The sequence below is a fragment of the Dendropsophus ebraccatus genome, chromosome 2 (assembly GCF_027789765.1).
Source record: "Dendropsophus ebraccatus isolate aDenEbr1 chromosome 2, aDenEbr1.pat, whole genome shotgun sequence".
In the NCBI taxonomy this organism is placed as follows: domain Eukaryota; kingdom Metazoa; phylum Chordata; class Amphibia; order Anura; family Hylidae; genus Dendropsophus; species Dendropsophus ebraccatus.
The window spans coordinates 144387881-144412166 of record NC_091455.1 but is presented as its reverse complement, the minus strand read 5'-3'; the positions used below and the strand labels follow the sequence as shown (position 1 = coordinate 144412166).

Below are 24286 nucleotides of genomic sequence, written 5' to 3'. Positions count from 1 at the left end.
ATAAAGTGAACATTTAGATTTTTATCTCTAATTAAGCGTAGAAATATCAGATATTAGACCAAAAATTATCATACTCCCTTGAAGAACCCCCTAGAAGAAATCCTAAAATAATTGAGCACAATGTGCTAGTATCACTTATCTTTTACTCAAAGGTATTTCTTAATTAGTTTTCTGTCAGCAGTCTTTTAGCCTCCCCACCTTCCTTGATATTCATATACTCTAATAGGGTATCCAACATTTTTTTTCCCTGCCGCAATACACCCCTTTAATTTGTGTATGTATATATGTGTATATATATGAGAGATAGCATGTATCCAGCATTATATTAACCCTTGTACATGTTACATTTTGAGCCTACTTACACTTGCCTTATAAAGCATATCAGGGAAAGGCTAGGGGTGTATACTGTTCTTCAAATGCATCCGTTGAGTTGCATTTTATAGATGGAGAACAAAAGAACACCTATATGGTTTTAGTCAGGCTAGTATAAATTAGAATACCTTTTTTGTGGTATGGAGTAACAGTAGACTACACAACTCCATGCAACGTAATACATTTTTTATAACTGGAGTCCTATCATATCACTAGCCTATCATGTCTTCTATATACCGATATGGTGGGATACATTGCAGTGTTCAATCAGAGGTAGCCGTCAGGACCTTCTTATTTTATGTGCCAAGGCTCAAACCTTAATGTAAACAGAATGTTTATTCACTGCCAGAATTATGAGGTTTCCTATTGATAGAGTTTTACAACCTACCCATGTCTAATCAATTAAACATCTCCTGACAGGGAGATTGGAAAAGTCAATTCACTTGGACCCTTAGGGCCCTATTACACAGAACAATAATCTGCCAAATCATGCCAATTCGGCAGATTATCGATCCGTGTATTAAAGGCAACACTCAGCCAATGACAAAGATCATTGGCTGATCGTGTCTTTAGGTCCTGACCTGGGTGTGCATTGGTATGTGTAATAGCGATGCACGGCTGATGAATCTGTAAGTAAAATAATAAAGTTCAGACATTACCTCTGCACACTCTCCGGTGTCTTCCTGTCTTCTCCTCGCTGGGGTCTCTAAAGTGACAGGCTACTCGGCCAATCACTGGCTGGGATGGGACTGCCGCGGCCTGTCAATTCAGAGATCGGCTCTGAAATTTAATCAGAGGCTCCAAGGAGAAGCGTAGAGAACATCGGGGAGTGTGGAGAGGTAATGTATAAACGTTATTTTTTTAGACTTTTGAAGGACCAATGTCTGTGCAGCCCTTGCTGCATGATAATTGAGCTGTGTAATAGGCTCAGTAAACGAGCACCGATGTTGTAGATCAGCGCTTGTTTACTATAGTGATCGGGCCATGTAATACGGCCCTAACTAAAGAAAAGAGTTCTGGCCACCTTTCACATTGTGAGATGACCTCATAAGAAAAACAGAATCCAGGTCACCACCTTGTGTAGCACCTTCTCACTGTTGAACAGATCAACTTGACCATTGTGTAACTCTCGATTCACTATGTGCTATGACCTCATGAATGCAGATTTACACAATTCATGCCTATAATGCATAAACATCTTATATTTTAGAATGATATATTTTAGGATGCTCTAATGTTGTAGAAGTGCAGTAACAGCTACTAATGCATTGTGTCTTCTTTCCTAGATGTTCCCTGCTTATTTCTGTAACATCTGCAGCGCTAAACATCGAGGTCCTGGAAGTGCCATCTTAGACATGAAATAATAGCTTTACATGCATCATTTCCCTTGTTTATCATTTATGGCGACCCTAGATGACGTCTGTGCTATGTATTATTACACTGTTTGTCTATAAATTAAATCCTGTTGACAGGGAGAACTAGACTCACTAACAGTACATTAGTCATTCTTCTGGAAGGAGCTGCCTTACACAGGGCATATGGCTGTATGACATTTGTTACAAATTAAAATAAAATTCCTGTGCTTGATTCTGTTTTTATCTGTTTTATGCAAACACATTTAGGCAAGGACATTTTTGGTCTATATTATGGTTTTCCAGTTTCCCGCATTATTTTACAGGATAACTATGATTCTGTGGCTCTGCAGGGATACATAATCAAACTCCCGGCAACTCCATAGCCTGCTACTGAAGCTTTATATGGAATTGTGGGAAGATATATAGACTTCGAAATTGTATTGCAGTTCAATCTTATGGGACTTCCAGCTATTTTGTATACTGCTCACTTTAGCAGCATCATACAGAGTTTTTGGGAGTTTGAACATGTATCCTGCTGCTGCAAAAGAATCATAACTATCATTTTAAGAAATGGATGAACATAGATTGTAGACTGTTAATGGAAACTCAGGTCATACTTATCATGTAAACATTTTAAGCATCAATAGTAAAACTTGTCAAACTCGCTTGATAAAGACCACACGTTGGTTGAAAGGATGCTGAAGTCTGTGTGCGATATTCCTCATCAAACATTGCACAAGACTCAACAGAAGGACCACTCCCCTTAAGACTGCCTTAAGGTTACTTCCCCTGAACTGGCTCATAATCAAGCATAATTCCCCTCCTCCCCCTGATTATCGGCCCGTGTTGCTAGAAAAGCTGCAGTGCCAATAATCGGCCAGTGTAAAAGTGACAGCAATCAGCTGAAGACTTGGTGAAGGCCCGATTATCGTCTGATCGCACCCTTTAAGCCTACTTTAAAATCTATCTGTACATCAAGTTAAACCTATAACCATACTGTGTTGATCCAGAGGAAGGCAAAAATCTCATGGGCCAGATGCCAATTGCCCCAACACAGGGAGAAAAATTCCTTCCTAACTCAAATCCCTGGATCAAAGTTCTAAATAGGAGACCTCCATTTAATTGGTACCACATTAGCTATGCACCAGTCTTGTAGAACAATCCCTGTCATTATAATCTTCAAATATTAAGTAAGGGTCTGTCTAGCACAGAACTTAATTTCTTCAAAACTCTGGGATGGATGCTATCTGGGCCCGGTGATTTGTGGATTTTAATGTTATTAAGGTGACGCCACCCTTCTTGTTGGGTTAGGCAGGTAAGATTTATTGAAGTATTTAAATTATCCCTAGTAATGTCATCTGTCATAAGGGTTTTCTGTGTAAATACAGTAGAGAAGAAGGTGTTTAATTGATTGGCCTTTTCCATCTCCTCTTCCACCATTACATATAGATTATTTTTGAGGAGACCAACATTTTCAGGTTAATTTTTGTGTAGATCTATTTTATTGAAGTTTTTGAGAGCAGAATATAAGTAACAATAGGACAAGTGTCCACAGGCATGGTACAAGGATAACATTGTGGTATGCGACATAGGATGCATATATACCATAAGGATGCATATATACCATAAGGTTTAAAAAAAGAACTACATGTCGTTCAGACATCAGTCGCAAGGAACTTAAACAATGGATTACAATAATTGGTTTATGAAAATGTGTAAACAGTATTGGGTGTCCTGAAATTGAAATGCAGCATGTGTCACTCTTGTGGAAAGAGAGAAAAAGAAAAAATTGATAAAGAAGAAAAAAAGGGGGAGAGGGAATGGATCAAGGAAGGAGGTGGAGGAAGAAAAACATCTAGGGTGGCAAGTACCTCTACAAAACCATTGTCACCAGAAATCCACTATAAAGTGGGGGGAAGGTGCTACAGTAATGGGCCAGCCCCTGAGGAAAGAGTTGGGTGGTTTTGTACTGTGACAGATATGTTCTAACTTAGAAACCGGGTCATGGTCCTCTGCCATCAAGGACTCCACACAATAGAAGTTCATTATGTTAACCCATTTAGCGATGGAAGGGGACACAAGTGACTTCCAGTATGACTGTCCGTGCGGCTGTTAGAAAGTGGTGAAGCAGGCCTTTCTTGAGGTGGGTCCAGGGATCAAGGGCAGCAAGACTATGCTTGATGTGGGCAGAATTGCTTTGTCAGTAACCTGAGGATAAATGTCGAACACCTCTGTCCAGAATGGTTTCAGGATTGAGCAGGAGGAGCCTTGGGAGGTTAAGCCCTGAAATATAAGTATGAGTTGATGTACTGTCCTGTATTTATCTGAAGGTGGGTCCTCGACACAGGTTTAAGGGCTGCCGTTGTGTGTGCTGTTGGTCACGTGGGACTGCTGTGATGGGTCGCCTTGGAGGGGGTTGTGGTCCCCGTTAGTAAGATCTTATTTTACTATTTATTTATTTTTTGTGTGGTGTTACTTACCTATATATATTGATGGTGGAGCGGTCCGGCCTGGCCTGGGCCGGGGTGCAGGCCCTGCGTGGGGGGGGGGCGGCGAAGATAGAGGTGGTAGATATTGAATAGCAAGGGGGGGAGAAGGAAATAGTGATGAGACCTCTCAAGGAGGGGTTGGGTGCCCCGCAGAGTTGACTCCATGGGAATAACAGGTCTTTTGTATTTGTATAGGGTTTTTTTTTTTCTTCCTTTTTTCTTAAGTAGATCTGATGTTAGTGTTGATTTGGAACTGTTTGACTTTTTATGCAATATCAATAAATAAAGTTAAAAAAGAAAAAAAAACTGCTATGCAATTCGCATCCACTGTTCGTATCCTCCTGACTGTTTAAGGTGGGTGAGCGTTTTCAATTTTTTTGTTTGTTGCCTCAGGGGTCCCCAAAACAAACTTTTTAAATATTGCTTGCAGTTGATTCAAGCAGGGAAGGTTCTAGGTTTTCTTCTGCCTGAGGCGAAACCTGAAATGGCGCCACCCCCATTGAGAATATGTTGTGTATGCAGAAAACCTGCAGCTCATGAGAATAGGTAAACACACAATTCTCCTTCACTATAGATCGCTGTGTTCAAGCATTACCTTCCATTCTTGATGAGGACCAGACAGAAACTGTTTCAAAGTTTCCAATTCCACGAGTGTGTAAACAATTTTTGAATCTTTTATTGCTTCTCCAACAATAAAAGTACTGGTAATAAACAAGATTCAATGTATTTTGACTACTTATGATGATCTTATTCATGCTCCTACTACCATTACACCTTGTGCTCCATTTAAAGGGACAGTGATCACTTGTAAAAGAGTGATTTGTGAAGCATAAAACAATACCTGCAAAGTGTTTGCCTTGAAAACACAGTGTCCAGCTAAGTTTGTTTCCAGCTATCATTTGCAGGTCATGGGGTCAGTGATGTGTAGCAGACAGTGTAATTTATGGCCACTCCATAAAAATGCCACCCCTACACATCTGCCACGTTAGCAATAAACATTTGGCAGAAGCAGCCCTGGTTTAAAGTATATGTTGGGGATATGTATAGGAAGCAACTGAACAAACTATAAGTAGCATGGGAGTATGTCCATCTTGAGGACATTATTTTGGCTGTACCATGACAAAAGTTTTAAGTTTTTTATTATTCATGTAGGCGAAGAATATTTTTGGATTCTTTTTACTGTCTGTTGCAATTTTTGCTTCCTTTATTTGTTTCTTACATAATTTATTCTCTTTATAATCGGAGCTAATATCAAGAGAGGGTGTGATTATACAGTCAGGAAGTAAAGTTTGTTTGTTTTTTCACTGAGGGGTGTGTATGCCTAGTACACACCCCCTAGCTATAATTGTATTGTCCCACCACAGGTGATTCCCTATGTTTATACGACCCAGGTAAAGTAACTCTCAGGTGTCACATCAAGTGATGTCAGATGTGATTTCCACTACAGCCACTAGGTGTCTCAATTCTTCTGTGCACAGCTGCAGTATGTGTGAAAAGATTAAGCTATGTTTGTATATTTATCCAATAAGAGGTCCCTCCTCTCTACATTTCTACCCTCTCTTTTCTCCACACTTCCTGTCACACCACCTTATATAGGATAGGGGTTTCCTGTTCAGTTCAGGGTAAAGGAGAGTTCTGTTCTAGTGAGAGCTTGCAAAACAAACTATCTGTCCGCTCAACCGAATGATGTATAACTGTAGACTTATGGTGGGGGGATCCTGAAGCAGGTGAGCACAACCCGATAGGCATCCAAAAAAGTGTATCTTCACAGCTTCTTAAGATTGATTCATCTTTATTCGGCATCACAAAAAGTAAAAAACATTAAAAAACACGCCGAAGCGTTGCGGGGGTAAACTCTTAGCCGTGACTAAGAGATTTACCCTCACAACGCGTCGGCATGTTTTTTAATCTGATATTGTTTTTTTACTTTTTGTGATGCCGAATAAAGATGAATCAATTTAAACCCCTTAAGTACCAGGACAGTTTTCTGCATGTATGATGGAACCACCAAAAATACAATTCTGCAAATTGGGGGGGTAAAGTGTGCAGACTCTATACACTGATTGCCGATCTGACTGCCGGGAGGAAGGTAAGGGACCTCCGGCAGTCAGAAGGATCAGAACCCCGATCACACTGTGGGTCCCGATCGGCCAGTGACAGGAGCTGCAGCTTCTGTTACTGTGTTAAAGGAGACCTGTCACCCCCCGTGCCGGGGTGACAGGCTCCCGACCCCCTGGTACAGCCCCCTATACACACGTGATCCCGCCGGGTCCCGCTTCCTGAGCCGGTCGGGTCACAGAGATATCAGCGCCTGAAGCCCGGCGCGCGCGCTGACAGCAGAGTCAGACGCCCATAGAGAATGAATGGGGAGTCCGATGCTCCCTCATTCTCTATGGGCATCGGACTATCCTGTCAGCACGTGCCTTCGGGCGCTGATATCTCCGGGACCCGACCGGCTCAGGAAGCGGGACCCGGCGGGATCACGTGAGTATAGGGGGCTGTAACGGGGGGTCGGGAGCCTGTCACCCCGGCACAGGGGGTGAAAGGTCCTCTAAGTGCCACGATAGCGGCACTGCAGGGGTTAATGGTGGGCCGCGGTGCGATCGTGGCGGCCTATCATTAACAGTGAGCAGCCAGTCCACACGTGCTTTGAAGTGAGCTCAGCTCCTGAGCTCCCTTCGAAGCACCGCTGGACTCCAAGACGTACGGGTACAGCATGGGTCCTTAAGTGACAGGATTCCATGACGTACCCATACGGCATGGGTCCTTAAGGGGTTAAGAAGCTGTGAAGATACACTTTTCTAGTGAAAGCTTAACAGCCAGTATGCAGTGCTAAACACTAGTGGTGAGGTAACCAGACAGTAGGAATTACTCTTGTATACGCCGAGGATCTTCAAGTCAGGACAGTCACCCCCAAAGGAAAGGAAGAGGGAAGCAAAAGTGCACTAAACTGAAAGACTTTACTGACACTACGCTCGACTACATGGGAAAACCTTCACTAGCTTCACCCAGAGACAGACCTGGGACTCGTACTACCTCACAAGGCGGTCTCCGATATTGTGTAGGCAGAAGTCTGTTAGATATTCAAGTCATATCTAAACATGAGAACGAGGATTCTTTCACCAAGTATACTATATTCAACACAGATCCCAGCAGAGTATTGTTACTACTTAGACAAGGGCTCCTCTCCGGTCCCTACACTACCCTTGCACACAAGATTTTTTATTCTACTAAATTCCACCTCAAAAGTCTGTCTAAAGAGTATCATTATATTTTTGCACTTGTGCCTGTGAGCGGTATTATATCTTGTATTGTACTAAAGCCATTCCAAGTAAAGTTAAACTATAAGTCAGGACTCTGCAAACACACAAAAAATGCAACAGCTCACCGCTAATGGCAAGACACAGACTCAATAAAGATATGTAAATGGCTAAAAGCAGCGCACCAACTGCTAAAAAAAAATCTCCATAAAGATTTGTCTTTTTGTCTAAGTCAGAACTATTATGCCGCACCTGCACCTACACATGTACCTCACACCAGTTCTACCAAGGTCCAGTGCCCGTGTGTTCGGGGGTGGGCATTATCACTCTTGGCCACCGTGACAAGTGGCCACTATTAATAAAATTAATTTTATGTCCCTTGTTTCTAAATATGGGATCTCTAACAAAGATTTTTTTAGATATGTTCACTCCCCCAGCAAGGTATGAGCAGTCATTTACAAACCCTACGAGTCTAACGCTGGTGGCCTATCTAAAGCCTTACAAGCTGAGAGTGCATCTCCGCCGGCCCTTGCTAAGTGGGAGACAGACTTACAGAGATCATTTACTGCAGAACAATGGTCTTGTGTCTTTACCTCAGTGCCTAAAGTATTTTGATTTATTACCCATTTAGAATCCTTGAGAAAACTGTTGCATCGTTCTTACCTTACCCCATACCGCTTATCAAACATCTTTCCTACCTCCTCTCCCATATGTTGGAGGTGCCAAGGGGGAAGTGACAACCTATTACATCTATGGTGGCCCAAATGAATGTAGTTTTCCAGAAAGTGATTTAATCAAAACCCCCTTGGGGACCTGCAATAGCCTTGTTGGGATTTGAATTGGAGGATTGGCCCATGCCAGACCTTACAGTGACGTTGCGGATCATGCTAGCTGCTAGGAATTGCATAGCCAAAAGGTGGAAGAGTGCTGAGGTTCCTACAGAAGCAGAAATTCTAATGGTGGTCAACAGTAACTACCAAAAGCAGAGGCAAATTGTCATCCGTATGGGCTCAGTAAAAACGGTGGAAGATAACTGGATGAAGTGGAAGGACTACTTTAAAACTGTAGTTATACCCCCCGCAACTTCTCAAGGTTTACATGTAGTATAGTCACTACAGGATGATAAGGTGACATAGGTGTAGTTCAGGTCATTAGGATTTGTCCCTACCAGATCTGAGAAAAGGTGTAGGGGGTTTTTGCTTGTTGTCTGTTTCCCCTCATAAGTGGTTAGGCTAGCTATCAGGATGGTTTTGGGATTGAGTGGGTAGCATAGTTATGGATAAATAGAAACTGTATTAAATTTATACATGGTGGTGTGGGTATGATCTTCCATGTATACACTCTGATTATTGAGGCATTGTTCACTGCCAATATGTTTATGTGGATGCTACTTACTGTGTCATATTTTGAATTTTACTGTACAGTTAGTTTGTATTCTTCTTCTGTTTGTTATGCTGTGCTAATCTGCTATGATGCACTGTTGTACATTTTTATATGTCTTAAAACAATAATTATTAATCATAAAATTAAAGTCATGGCCCTCTGACTATTAACTAAATTGTCAGACAAATTAAAACCCACATATGGTAGTAAACATAACTTTTTTCTGGATTGGCTTCAGGTCCTCTTTAATTGGTTAAACATTTTAAAAAACATTTCTCGTAAGAATAAAATAGAAAACGTCACAATACATAGCAATAAAAATAGGTGATCCATAGTTGTTATTACTTGGACATTGCATGTACAGACCAGGATTGGCCACGGATCCTCTAAGCCCAGGCTATTGTAGTTTCAACACCAACGATGACATGACAAAGGGAGCCACCTCCAGCACTGTATTCCATTGTGCTTTAAGCTTTAGTAGAAGACGTCAGCCACAACCGCACTTCTGCTGACTATCATGACTATCATGCGGACATGGCCGCTATGCCCAAACAATCTCATGTAAGTCAAACTACAGAATGTAATTAAATAGAGATACAATTGACTGTAACCTCCACACAAGAGTTGTAAAGCCAGTACTGTGGCTTCTGCTTTTAGGAATAAAAAATACTTTTCCTGGACCACTGCCTAGCAACAGCCTGTGCATTCATGGTGTGACACCAAAAGAACTCCATCTTCCTGAAATGATCATCTCTGTTTAGGGATCATGTGTCTAGGTGATGTATGGTTTACAATAATCTAGCTTCCTCTCTGCAGCCTACCACCTCACAGTGGCAGCTACAACCTAAATAAAGGGGTTGCAATGCAGCCTCCCGCAGTAGGTGGTCACTGTGATTTATGCAACTAATATGGCATGGGATAGGTAAATAAATGGGGATAGATCTGATAAAGAAGTTAATGTTTGAGGTTAGGGAACGAGATATGGGTATAATCTTATTGTAGTAATGTTTTTCCATACACATTAACATGTCACACATTAGCTCTCTACATATTTATATGGTTGGAATAATGAAGATTTTATTAAATGTTACTATATTTGTGGTGAAAAGATAGCATTACACAACCACACAGCTGTCAATGCTTAACTAATAGAACACTTTGTGGGAGATTTACCAAGGATGCATCCTGTCATACACCAGGGAGAAGGAATAGATTCTTGCCTTCTCCCTGGTGTACACCAGCCATTACCCCCTCACCTGAAGGGTGGCCAGGGGGGAGAACAGTGAGGCCTCCTCCCACGCCAGATTTACAATAATTTCCGTCTGCCCACAGGCGTAAATCATGATACAAATCTACACCTGCTCCCAAGCACCTCTTAGTAAATACGGCCAGGGAAAAGGAGTGGGGCTGTAAGACTGGCAAAATATTTAGCATATGTCTCAGGTGAAAATGCACAAGTGCACTTATCTGGAGGGATACCACTTTCTGAGAGTTCCATATCGGGTATCCCTCAGGACCCTGATAAAGTAACTAGGTCTCCCATCTTCAGATTTTTTCTCTGTGTGGACATTCTGAATAAAACTTGGATGTTATTGCATTGGCTGGAGCTGGATTTAGCTTTGCTATTTTGCACATTTGGATCCTTGTTCCCAGATGGGATTCGGGTCATCTTTATCCGTGCTCCACCGTGGGTTGCTACATACAGGCCTTGGGTGAGCTGATTTTTTTCTTGTTTTTTGCCATTTCCTATCTTCAGATGCAGAAGCAGTTCCATGGACCATTTAGCACTTGAGACCTCTACAGAAATAGAACAGGAAAATCTGACTTTCCAAGTCAGTAAGAGAGTCTCTACTAATGTGGTCAGATATAAAGGACTGTGCCTCAGATATAAAGGACGGTGCCTCTATAGAGTCGCTCTTTTCACAGATGTCAGGCTCAGGTTGGGGAGCCGGAAAAGAAAGGAGAGTTCAGGGGGGCTTGGTCTACATAAGAAAGAATAATCTCTTTAAGTGATCGAGAGGTGAGAGCGGTATAGATAATGACAGACAACATTGCTTCTGTGTATTACCAAAACTAGCAAGGAGGCATCATATCCAGAGCCCTCCTCATGGAGGTAGGAAAGATCCTAAAGTGGGCAGAATTGAACCTCACCAGACATACAACAGCTCATATAAAGGGGACTCTTAATATTCTGGTAGAAAAACTTAGGCAGAATTTGGCAGTCCCAGGGGAATGGTCTCTGAACCCTGCCAGATTGTCTTCAGGTGGGGTCTCCTTGAGATAGACCTAATGACAGGCCGCTTGAATGCAATAGTCTCGAGTTTTTGCTAACTATATAGGGAGGGGAACCCAGAGGCAGTGGATGCTATGTCCATAATTTGGGACTTCAGATTAGCATACATATTTCCACCAACGGCCATGAATTCAGCTTTCTGTCTTGACAGAGGATAAAATTTAGCATGGTTTATATGCAGTAAATGATAAGGGAACCATTTCCAGATCTATTCAACATTTTATGTTGTAAATATGTTACAAACAAGTTGTCCTTTAAGCACTCTATGAGGGATGAGCAGCAAGTTAATCACAGATTCTTTTACCACTTGGTACTGAAGATAGAAGTGATACAATACTCACTTTCTCACCTTTGTATAGAACTTGTTAAACCATCTTTTTAAAGGGAATGTGTCGCCTAGATAATTTTTTTACTGATTAGAACCATATACCAAAATTGTTGTTTTTTTCCCCCCCAAATTTGTTTCTTTTTTTCTAATTTAATTTTAGTACATTATTTGTACCTAGTATTATTTGTATTTAGTACTAATTTGTACTTAGTTGTTAAGTTGAGCTGTTAAAGGGGAACTCCACATAAGGAAAACTTGTTTTCTATTAAAAGTACATTAAAAATGATATAGATGTGTCTATATAATGTATTACAATATCTGTGCTGTTCTGCCACACTGGTAGCTGAGAGAAATCCAGGAAGTGAAGGAAACTGGCCCCTATGTCAACCCACGTGGTCTCCTCCTCCCACTGCTCTTCCACCTCAGGAGACAAAGATTCCATGCCTCTGTCTCACATTGTGTGTATTTGCTAGACACAGGCTGATGATGCAGACAGGGGGCAGGGCGTGATGTCACAGGAGGCGCGGCTGGATCCCCCAATCCCCTGAGTGATTCACCATCCCTGACCAGCCAAAAGCAGATGCTTCAACTTTACTAATTGTGCAAAACTCTGCAGTGAAATTAGGGCTGTGTTCACACATGTTATAGTTTCATTGCAGTACTGCAGCGTATTCACAAAAATAATGCAGCAACACAATTAAATGATGCTAAACGGCAGAGAGGATCAGAGACGGCACTTCCAATCCCACCTGGCTAAAAACAAGGCATAAACAGTATATCCCATGTAAGATAATATCAGATGAAGTCCTTATTGTGGGGCTCAAGGTAAAAAATAAAAGAGGCTTGATCATAATATGTGGGTGGAGATGAAAAGATTTTTTTTTTAATTAAATTCAAAAAGTTCTTTATTCCAATATCAGCATTAAAGGTAGAGAATACAGCGTGCTATGTGTGTGGGAACGCAATAAAATGATAAAGTACTGCAAATAATTCAGTAACACAATGAAACTGCAATGTGTGAACACAGCCTAGATGTTTTGCAACAGAGGTGGGTGGGGAATGTGCAGGGTGGGGAAATGTGATAGCTGAGGGAAAGCATTGCATTCTGGAACCGTACCAGGGCCGGACTGAAAATCAGCCCTGGCATTTCAGAGCACACAGGCCCACTCGCCGCGCGGGATGTATCATCACGGCCATGACTGGAATTACAGATAATAACACATTAAATGGGGTCAGAAGCTTCTGTCTCTGTACACTTTGTAGCTGAGCTGCAGTTACAGGTCATCACCACTACACAGTGTACAGAGACAGACTGCTTCCGGCCCCGGTCACCGTGCTGTGTAAGGCTGAGTTTGCATAGCAATAACACTGTGTACCCCCAGGCTAACATATTGATGCAATATAATTTGTAGGGAGGACTAGAACTCTTAGTTACTGAAGGTCTGTAGTTGTCAGAGAATGCTGGGTGTTGTAGTTCCCGATGGGGTTAACCCTTTGTATTAGGGCTACATCATTCTGGGGGTGTGGACTGCACAATTGTTTTTAAATATCTCCTCCCTGCTCCTGGGTGACTAGTGCTACAACCAATAGGCTACCAGCATTATTGCTGCTGCTGCCAGCTCTACTGATCCCACTGCCACTAAACAGGAGGCTGGAGGGAGCTGTGTGCAGGAGGAGGAGGCAGCTGGAGGGAGCTGTGTGCAGAAGGAGGAGGGAGCTGTGTGCAGAAGGAGGAGGCGGCTGGAGGGAGCTGTGTGCAGCAGGAGGAGGCGGCTGGAGGGAGCTGTGTGCAGGAGCAGGAGGCTGGAGGGAGCTGTGTGCAGGAGGAGGAGGAGGCTGGAGAGAGCCGGACTCCTATAGAAGGATTTGTGGCTCCAGTCACATGTGGGCAGAGACACTGTCAGACTGGAGCACTTTGGGCCCCTTTAACCACCACAGTCTTCTATGCTAATATAGGTAAGACAATATTTCATGCATGATAACACTTATTCTTAAAGTGACTGTACCACCAGGCCCAGGCTGAAGCACTGGAGGCGGCCAACCCACCCCCAGTGGGAAGAAACTCCAGCCCCTCCATGACGTGACTCCATTAGAATCAATTGAACCCTATCATAGAGGGGCTTGGGTTTTCTCCCACTAAGGGTGCGTCGGCCCACCTCAAGTGCTTCAGTCTGGGCCTGGTGGTACAGTAACTTTAAATATAATAGTCATACAGTTGCCAAGCCAAAAAGACAAAAATGGCTGCACATCGTACCCATGGCTGACACGAAAGCTTATTCAGCTACATTTAAAACCAACATTAGAAGTTAGTATATAATTTGGCCAAACCATATTGCCTCATGTACCACATGCAGGTCTTCTGATACACGAGTCCCTAACCAAAAAACATCACTGTGCCGGTCAGCGACCACAATCCCCGCAAAACGTGCACAAGCAGAGAAGGGGGGCCACGGAATGGCCCTGAAACCCCATTGTCACAGGACCAGACCCTAAAGGGCCCCTCCGAACCCCGCAGGCGCCACCGGCGGAAAAAGTGGACGCCAAGCAACACAAGTGTGATCAAGCTCTTACCTCTCTCCATTCCTCTGCAGGTAGAATGGGAGAATACTAGGAGATCCTCCCCTTATGTACACAGGTGCTTCCTGCTAATTTGGATCACATGGGTCTTACAAAGCACGAGTGCTAGCCACAATGAAAAAAGGGACAGAATACATAAAATATGCACAAGCCAAAAAGACAGAAATGGCTGCACATCGTACCCATGGCTGACTTGAAAGCTTATTCAGCTACATTTAAAACCAACATCAGAAGTTAGTATATAATTTGGCCAAACCATATTGCCTCATGTACCATGTGCAGGTCTTCTGATACACGAGTCCCTAACCAAAAAACATCACAATGGCCAAATTATATACTAACTTCTGATGTTGGTTTTAAATGTAGCTGAATAAGCTTTCGTGTCAGCCATGGGTACGATGTGCAGCCATTTCTGTCTTTTTGGCTTGTGCTTAGTCATACAGTTGCCAAATAACAGCAGTATATAGCAAATATTACCATATATAATACTGCCATACTGTTACTGACCAAATCCTGTCTACTGATCAATATTGCCAATAATACCAGTATACAATGGGCAAATATTATCACCACACCATGACCACCACTATACTGTTACTGACCAAATCCAGTATACCACCACATACTGACTAATACCACCACATACTGACTATTACCACCACATACTGACTATTACCACCACATGCTGACTATTACCACCACATGCTGACTATTACCACCACTGCTACTGAATAAAATCCACTGTAAAAAGACTACTATCACATCATACAGTGACCATATGGCAGAAGACACCAGCTCTACACAGGCCCTGTACATAACATAAGTGCAGTGCAGTTACATCCTGTGACTCACAGGGGGTGTCTTCTCTGAGTGACTCACGGAGGTATCTTCTTTAAGTTAACCACAGAGGATTTCTTCTCCGATGAGAGTCTCTCACTTTTTTTCTCCATCCCAGCCTGGCCATTATGAGGATTTCTCCCATTTCACAAATCTGCCAGACAAAAAGTTTAGGCTCCTCACTCTCAAACCATCTTTACATCTTTAAAAACCTCACATTTGTTTTGGTCCCTATGTGCCCTCATATAGTGGGTAGACCCAACTTTGTTCCCCCATATTGTGTTAGGCATCTACTGTATTTGTTCTAGGCCTGCCCTCATATAGTATTAGGCCCCTCTGTTATGCCCTCAAATACTATTGGTTCCCTTTGTGCAACATTATAGTCCCCTATAGTAGATAACCCCCCTATGTAGTCCCCCCAAGAGATGACCCCTCCCCCATTCAGTAACCCAAAGTAGATGCCCCCATAGTAGATGCCCCCCCATATGCAGTCCCCCATAGTAGATGTCCCCATAGTAGATGACCCCCATTGTAGATGTCCCCCACAGTTGATGTCCCCCACAGTTAATGTCCCCCATAGATGTCCCCTATAGTAGATGACCCCTATAGATGTCCCCTATAGTAGATGACCCCCATAGATGTCCCCCACAGTAGATGACCCCCATAGATGTCCCCTATAGTAGATGTACCCCACAGTAGATTTTCCCCATAGATGTCCCTCATAGTAGATTTTCCCCATAGATGTCCCTCATAGTAGATGACCACCATAGATGTCCCTCATAGAAGATGACCCCATAGATGTCCCCACAGTAGATGACCCCGACAGTAGATGTCTCCCATAGTAGATGTCCCCCGTAAAAGATGACCCCCATAGAAGATGACCCCCACAGTAGATTTTCCCTATAGGAGATGTCCCTCATAGTAGATGACCCCCATAGATGTCCCCCACAGTAGATGAGCCCCACAGCAGATAACTTCCACAGTAGATGTACCCCATAGAACATGACCCCCCCCCCCCCCGGCAGTCAAAATAAAAACTCCCTCATCTGTCACATGCTCCCCCGAAGCCGCCGCTGGTCTGCAGGAGGCCGTTCTGCTTCCTCTTACGGCACAGGCAGCGTCTGTCAGAGACACTACGTACGCCGGAAGTCACGGCCCCCGCGCCCGATCACGTGTGTGTATCTGTCTTAAAGACACACACACATGAATGGGCCGATCACTGTAGAGTCGTGGGCCGGTCCCGTCTTCCTCCTGGCCCAGTGACTCCCTTTCCCTACAATAGGGGGAAGCAGTCGCCGGGTCAGGAGGAACACGGGACCGGCCCCTGGAGGCCATCGGCCCTTCTGGCATTTGCCAGAAGTGCCCTATGGCCAGTCCGGCCCTGTGTAGTACTGTGTACAACTGCTATACCAGGAAGTACTACCCCACAATAAAGAAAAAAAAAAATGGATTTTTGGTAGTTTCAAAACTGGGGAAGATAGGTAAGTAATGCTATTTTCTTCTGCAGAAGGTTCTTTTTTTAACCTCTACCTGGAGTTCCCCTTTGACAGCATAAAGAGATATGCTGTACAGCAGCAACATGGACATTGGAAATAGTGATCAGAAGCTAACTAGTTTACTTCTATAGGAGACTTTTCTAGGCATGTTTTGTCACCTCTGCAGAGGTCATTGTACAGGAAATAGGAGAGAATGTACCGCTAAAAAATAGGAGAGATCACCGCTAAAATAATTACATACAGTACATTATTTGGATTATTTATACATGTTTTGTATCATTTCCTTGATACTGTATCAAAGTATTCGGGGGGATGAACTCACCGCAGTAGCATTGGGAGAATGGACTTCATCTATCTTGGCACATGTTCACACAGACCTGAGGGTCGTGACATTTCAATGCAGATGCTCTACTTACCGTTTTGTCCTGAGCCTGGAGAGGCTTACAATGGAATCACTGCCAGGAGATGTGGTCGGCTTGAGAGGTCAGTGGTGTTTGCGGTGTTACTGTACACACCAGATCGATCGCTGTCTGCAAATCCAGGTACTCAAAGTTATATCTAAGTATCTGACACGCCCCAAAGAAGGTCAGAGCAGGATGAGAGAGGAGCTTCCCTCCCCGTGCATAAAGAGCTGCTTGTAAAGTGATACACAGAAAACCATTCATCAGACCTTTTGCTGTGTTGCACTGTTATTTTGCTAATTTTGAAAATGTAATAAATCATTTCGCTTGACGTACAAGACATGCTGTAGGGAATTACTTGATACATATATGATATTGCTGGAGTTGCATGGATAATACTAAATAGCCTATTCTCACCTACCTACCGGGTCCCTACTGAATGCTCTGGCCACTACTTCCCAGACGGACTCATCTGGGCAAAGACAGCCTACTAATCCAATCACTTTCTGTGGCACTGTCTTGCCTCAGTTAGTGATTGGCTGAGCAGGCTATCACTGCTGAGACAATTCCTTCAGAAGTCGTGGCCAGAGTATTTTTGATATAAGGCTAGGTTCACACAGCATGTTTCAGTCAGTTTAACATATCTGATTCATGGAAAAAAAATGGATGCCAAAAAAAATGCTATTGTGATCAGTTTTTCCATTGGCTCCCATTGCAAAAAAGAAATGGATTAAAACAAAATTAATTAGAGAAAAAAAATCAATTTCACCCTTGAAGCCACATATTTATTATGTTGTGGTTTCTTTTTATCGATTTCACTACATTGTGTATTCATGGTGAATCTGCATTAAAATCTGCACATAATTCATTCGTTTTCACTGCATATTTGTGAAATGTGCATGAACTTTTTAACTTTTTGGAATCACCAAGGCCTGGGGGTAAACACCCCCTTTACTATTAAACCTCACCCTATAAAAAGTAACTTTTAGTAGAACCTGTAAAACTATTATTATTGCTATTATTATTGTAATAAACAGTATAAGGATTTAAAAATACAGTCCCCAATGTATAAAGTAACAACAAAGCTGTACCTGACAGAGTATTGTCCCCAGTCCACTAGTATGCTATCAGACAGAATCTGTGGTATTTTCTTACAAAATACACATTATGCAGCTATCCTATAGTTCAGAAAGGAGTTGAACATACTTAAGTGTAAAAAAATAAAAATCAATCCAAGAATAACAGCAAACCACCGCTGGAGGAAAAAGATACAAAAGTATCCATAGCAACAATAAAACATGTCCAATATCCACATGACCTGTAATGCTGCTCAGCAGCTAAGAAGCCACTGTTCCAAAATTGAATGAAAAAAGTCAGGTTACAGTTTGCAACTACACATCGGGGCCAAGATTCTACTTTTTGGAGAAATGTCCTCTGACTTGGAATCGATTGTCTATAATGACTATGGTTATGTTTGGAAAAAATGGGGACGGCTTGCAGGTCAAAGAATACTATCCCAACTGTGACATGTAGGTGGCCGCATAATGTTTTGGGGGTTCTTTGCTGCTTGAGGGGCCTCCAACTGGACAATTACCCTAAGCATACTTCCAAAGCTGGATTTAGGACAATAAAGTAAAGGTAATGGAATAAACTCTGATCTTGATGCTATAGTAAATTTATGACCAGAACTTAAAGCAAGGAGACCTATAAACTAGAGATGAGCGAATCACTCATCTCAATGAAGTGAAGCGTTTCATTTGATCAGTGCTCCACTCATCAAATTGGCTGGCTGTCAGCGTTGCTCTGCTCCCTGCTGCCCCACCCCATTTGCCAGGAAAAAGCTGGATCCAATCCTGGGAAACTGGGAGTTTGGAGCGGCAGGGAGGGGAGCAGCGCTGACAGCCAGCCAATTTGATGAGTGGAGCGCTGATCAAACAAAGCACTTCACTTAATTTATATGAGCAATTCCCTCATTTCTGCTAAAAAAAAAATCTTCAATGCAAGGGGAAGTAAAAATAAAGCTTATTTTCTAATCACCCTTAGGGTACATGTAGTCTATCATTCTCTGTTCTCATCCATTTTAAAGGGAATTTGTCAGCTGCAATTCATGTTTCGAATTGCCGACACTGTTAGATAGCTTGTATGTTGAGGAGGCACATATTACTTTTCATATAACTGTGCTTCCAGAACCTAGACTCCAGCTTCTAGCTATCGGGAGAACAGGAGAAGGCGTGAAGAAGCATTTCAGCCCCCAGCACCTATGAAGCTTAGAAAAACCTCTGACTAGGTAAACCAAAGAATAAAAGCATTTTTCTACAGCTATATATATGACAGGTACCATGTGTCTTCTTGAACTAACAGTGTCAGAAGGAATATGAATAGCAAGTGGCAGATTACTTTTAAGCTGGAGAGGCTCCTTACAGTACCCTGTAAAATGACTGAAGTAAAGCAAGTTTGTAATTTTGAGTCATTATTATTATTTTTGTTGTTGTTGTTATCATGCTGTAAAACAAAGCTATACTTATCAGAAATCCAGGTCCAGTCTCCTGAAGGTAGATTTTAAGTCTGGTGCTGGTTGAAAAACATATAAAGTTTGACCAGTACAGAATGTCAAGCTCAATGTGTCCGTCAATGAAATGACTGCCTTCTCTGTGAGAGAACTTCCTACATTTAGTTGTTTTTGTTTTTTTTAAAGAAACACAGGAAGTACTGTGTTTTCTATGATAAAAAAGTAATAAATGTAAATTGTAAACTTGCGAACTTATATCACATCTACTGTTTAGATTTAGATTTTGAAAGTTATAACGACAGGTACAGTTTAAATATTTTTTTTAAAAAAGTATATAGAATGTTAGTAGATTCTGTTGCATGTCAGTAACCAACTAATGAGGAGGGTCTGCTTCCTAAATTCATGTCAGAGACTGATCCATGGCAGTGTGGCTGCTCAGCTTCTTGAATCAGCCACTTCAGCACCTTGGACAGCTAAGTATGCAGTTGACTAAATCTTGAGATTTTTCCCATCTCATAAAATGATGCTAGAATTACTAGAATAGGCCATCACTTTGTGATTTGAGGAGGTTGGTGATGTAGCTTTGCCCCTATTTAGCACCAGTTATCTGCTAAGGAACTGTGTTGCTCCATTCAAGTTACAGGGTATATGTTAGCTCAAGATCATGCTAATGTGTCATGGAGGCTGTGCTTAGCCCCTACACCTCTCTTCTACATTATGGAAGCACAAATGGATTCATGAAAGATACCATAGGTCTCATTGCTCTAACAGCTAATCTAAAAGTGTGAGCAGTTTCGAACATGAATTGCAGCTTTAGGCTATGTTCACACAGTGTAATAATTTGGGAAAATATGGCTGTAGTGGTCATTGAAAACAACGGCCACAGGTTTCCAAATTCATTGAGTTCTATTGATTTCAACAGAACACAGTGCATTAACTACTGCTGTTGCTTACTGCGGCTGTACAAAATAATGAACAGTTTGCGAACAACGACCGTAGAAAAGAGACTATTCACACACTGTGTGGCCGTCCTGTCGGCCGTAGTGTGAATGAAAGTCAATGGTTAATTGATTTCCATTCACACCCATATGGCCAGCAGATTCTATGAGTAGAAAATAATGTTCCTACAGCCCAGAATGCATTATTGGCCAGAGGAACACATAATACAGTGGCTGTTGTTTGACACTAAAGCCAATGGCCATGTCAAACAACGAACATTGTATTACATTGTGTGAACATAGCCTTAAAGGGAATAGGACTACTCTGAATTATGCTTGGAGCTCAAGTGTCAAAGGAGCTGTACTGAAAAGCAGGAACTCCCTCCCCCATCCTTTCCTGCCTTTACTAGTTGACTTGTTTTAACTGCTGTACAGGGGGAAACTGATAAATTGCCGTGCTAAGATAGTGACATAAAAATCCCCTGGACCCCCACCAATTAAAAAGTGATAGTGTGTGCCATCAAATAAGTAGTATGCATTCTTCATATACCCATCGCTAGGTTAGATAATAGCATGCGTCTTCATATTATATATATATATTAGCTAGAAATATAGAGATTAGCTAAGAAATATAAGTAAATAATATCCTCATTGCATGCTACTGCATTAATTTAATAGATGTTACTATATAATTATAATCTGCGATAGGAAATATCCTCATTGCATGCCTACTGCAATAATTTAATAAATATGTAATCTATAGATATTCTTATAGATAATAGGTAGCTGAGAATCTCCATTGCCTGCTGCAATAATAGATATTCCCATAGATAATAGGCAGCTATGCATCTCCATTGCCTGCTGCAATAATGTAATAGATATGTAATATATATAGATATTCCCATAGATAATAGGTAGCTACTGTATGCATCTCCATTGCCTGCTGCAATAATGTAATAGATATGTAATCTATAGATATTCCCATAGATAATAGGCAGCTATGCATCTCCATTGCCTGCTGCAATAATGTAATAGATATGTAATATATATAGATATTCCCATAGATAATAGGTAGCTACTGTATGCATCTCCATTGCCTGCTGCAATAATGTAATAGATATGTAATCTATAGATATTCCCATAGATAATAGGCAGCTATGCATCTCCATTGCCTGCTGCAATAATGTAATAGATATGTAATATATATAGATATTCCTATAGATAATAGTCAGCTATGCATCTCCATTGCCTGCTGCAAAAATGTAATAAATATGTAATACTAGAAAATGTACCCGGCGCTGCCCGGGTATAAAGTGTCAGTGTGTTAATTAGATTTGTTCTAAGGTGCCCAGGAGGCCAAGCTAAAGGTATTGTTTCATCTGAGTTAATCAGTGGAATTAGTGTATACCTGTGGTGCTTAGTTGGAGGGGTTCTGTATACCCACAATGTAGAGTTTTTAGGGGTCTTGCATATCTGTAGTGCATAGTTGGGGGGGCTGTATACCTATAGTGTATAGTTGGGGGGGTCCTGTACACCTGTAGTGTGTAGTTGGGGGGGCTGTATACCAGCAGTGTACAGTTGGTGAAGGTCCTGTACTGTATAGTTTGGGGGTCCTGTATACCAGTAGTATATAGTTGGTGCTGTATACCTGTAATGTATAGTTGGTGGAGGTCTTGTATACCTGTAGTTTATAGTTTGAGGGTCCTGGATACCTGTAGTGTATAATTGGTGGAGGTCTTGAATACCTGTAGTATATAGTTCGGGGGTTCTGTATACCTGTAGTGCATAGTTTGAGGGTCCTATATAACTGTAGTATAGAGTTGGTGGAGGTCATGTATACCTGTAGTGTATAGTTTTGGGTCCTGTATACTTGTAGTATATAGTTGGTGGAGGTCCTGTATACCTGAAGTATATAGTTGGTTGAGGGCCTGTAGTGTATAGTTTTAGGGTCCTGTATACCTGTAGTGTAAAGTTTGGGGTCCTGTATACCTGTAGTATATAGTTGGTGGAGGTCCCGTGCACCTGTAGTGTATAGTTTTGGGGTCCTGTATACCTGCAGAGTCACATTTACCATTAGGCACCCATGGTCTGGTGCGTACAGTAGCACCTTCCAGAGGGGCAGTGGCAGACTTGCCAGAGGTATGGCGGTATTGGTCAGGTCTGGTATGACAGTGTTATCCAGTCACAGTATGGCGATATTGGTCAAGTCTGGTGTGGCGGTGTTCTCCAGTCACAGTGTGGCGGTATTGGTCAGGTCTGGTATAGTGGTGCTATCCAGTCACAGTATGGCGGTATTGGTCAGGTCTGGTATGGCAGTGTTATCCAGTCACAGTATGGCGGTATTGAACAGGTCTGGTATGGCAGTGTTATCCAGTCACAGTATGGCGGTATTGGTCAGGTCTGGTATAGCAGTGTTATCTAGTCATAATATGGCGGTATTGGTCAGGTCTGGTATGGCAGTGTTATCCAGTCACAGTATGGCGGTATTGGTGAGGTGTGGTATGACAGTGTTATCCAGCACACTATGGCGGTATTGGTCAGGTTTGGTATGACGGTGTTACCCAGTCACAGTGTGGCGGTATTGGTCAGGTCTGGTATGACGGTGTTATCCAGTCACAGTGTGTCGGTATTGGTCAGGTGTGGTATGACGGTGTTATCCAGTCACAGTGTGGTGGTATTGGTCAGGTCTGGTATGACAGTGTTACCCAGTCACAGTGTGGCGGTATTGGTAAGGTGTGGTGTGGCAGTGTTATCCAGTCATAGTATGGTGGTATTGGTCAGGTCTGGTATGGCAGTGTTATCCAGTCACAGTATGGCGGTATTGAACAGGTCTGGTATGGCAGTGTTATCCAGTCACAGTATGGCGGTATTGGTCAGGTCTGGTATAGCAGTGTTATCCAGTCATAATATGGCGGTATTGGTCAGGTTTGGTATGACGGTGTTACCCAGTCACAGTATGGTGGTATTGGTCAGGTCTGGTGTGGTGTGGCAGTGTTATCTAGTCACAGTGTGGTGGTATTGCTCAGGTCTGGTATGACAGTGTTACCCAGTCACAGTGTGGCGGTATTGGTAAGGTGTGGTGTGACAGTATTATCCAGTCATAGTATGGCGGTACTGGTAAGGTGTGATGTGGCAGTGTTATCCAGTCATAGTATGGTGGTATTGGTAAGGTGTGGTGTGGCAGTGTTGTCTACCAGTTATTACTGTGGATGTTGTGAGGCAGCTTCCCTAGCAACCATTGCTCCCTGTGAAAATGAAAGCAGTAATCCTATTGGTTGCTAAGGCTCCAACTGCCGTGTCTGCTGCAGCTAATTATATCACCTGTGTTTGCAGTGAGGAGATTTTCCCATTCATCTGTATGGGGCGCCACTCTTCCCCCTCCCCCTCCACTCCTGTACATCTGGCGGGGACGGGACCTTTGCAATAACCTTCCCGGGCACCCAATGTATCTGTGTGCCAAATTTGGGGTCAAACTGTTCTGGCGTTTGGAAGTCTATAGAGGACAGACAGACAGAAGGACAGACAGACAGACAGACAGACTTTGATTTTTATGATATAGATATATAGATATTCCCATAGATAATAGGCAGCTATGCATCTCCATTGCCTGCTGCAATAATGTAATAGATATGTAATCCAGGAGCGTTGCTAGGGTCCTAAAACATCCGGGGCCCGGGCCCTCTGAGTTTCTCTCCCCCATTTCTCTCCCCCATGCTTTTCTCCCCTGTTTCTCTCCCCCATGCTTTTCTCCCCTGTTTCTCTCCCCCATGCTTTTCTCCCCTGTTTCTCTTCCCCATGCTTTTCTCCCCTGTTTCTCTCCCCCATGCTTTTCTCCCCTGTTTCTCTCCCCCATGCTTTTCTCCCCTGTTTCTCTCCCCCATGCTTTTCTCCCATTTCTCTCCCCCATGCTTTTCTCCCGTTTCTCTCCCCCATGCTTTTCTCCCCTGTTTCTCCCCCCCATGCTTTTCTCCCATTTCTCTCCCCCATGCTTTTCTCCCCTGTTTCTCTCCTCCATGCTTTTCTCCTGTTTCTCTCCCCCATGCTTTTC

The 24286-nt window shown here is 42.6% G+C and overlaps 1 protein-coding gene across 2 annotated transcripts in view; it reads left to right on the top strand.

Annotated features, from left to right (window-relative positions):
- Nucleotides 1–1959, top strand: part of VPS41 (VPS41 subunit of HOPS complex) — a 165806-nt gene extending 163847 nt beyond the window's left edge. For both annotated transcript variants that reach the window (XM_069958436.1, XM_069958437.1), the window contains one exon: nucleotides 1659–1959. In XM_069958436.1, the coding sequence (XP_069814537.1) occupies nucleotides 1659–1736 (78 nt within the window). In that variant the 3' untranslated portion in view covers nucleotides 1737–1959. The remainder of the gene's footprint in view (nucleotides 1–1658) is intronic.
- Nucleotides 1960–24286: the final 22327 nt, after the last annotated feature.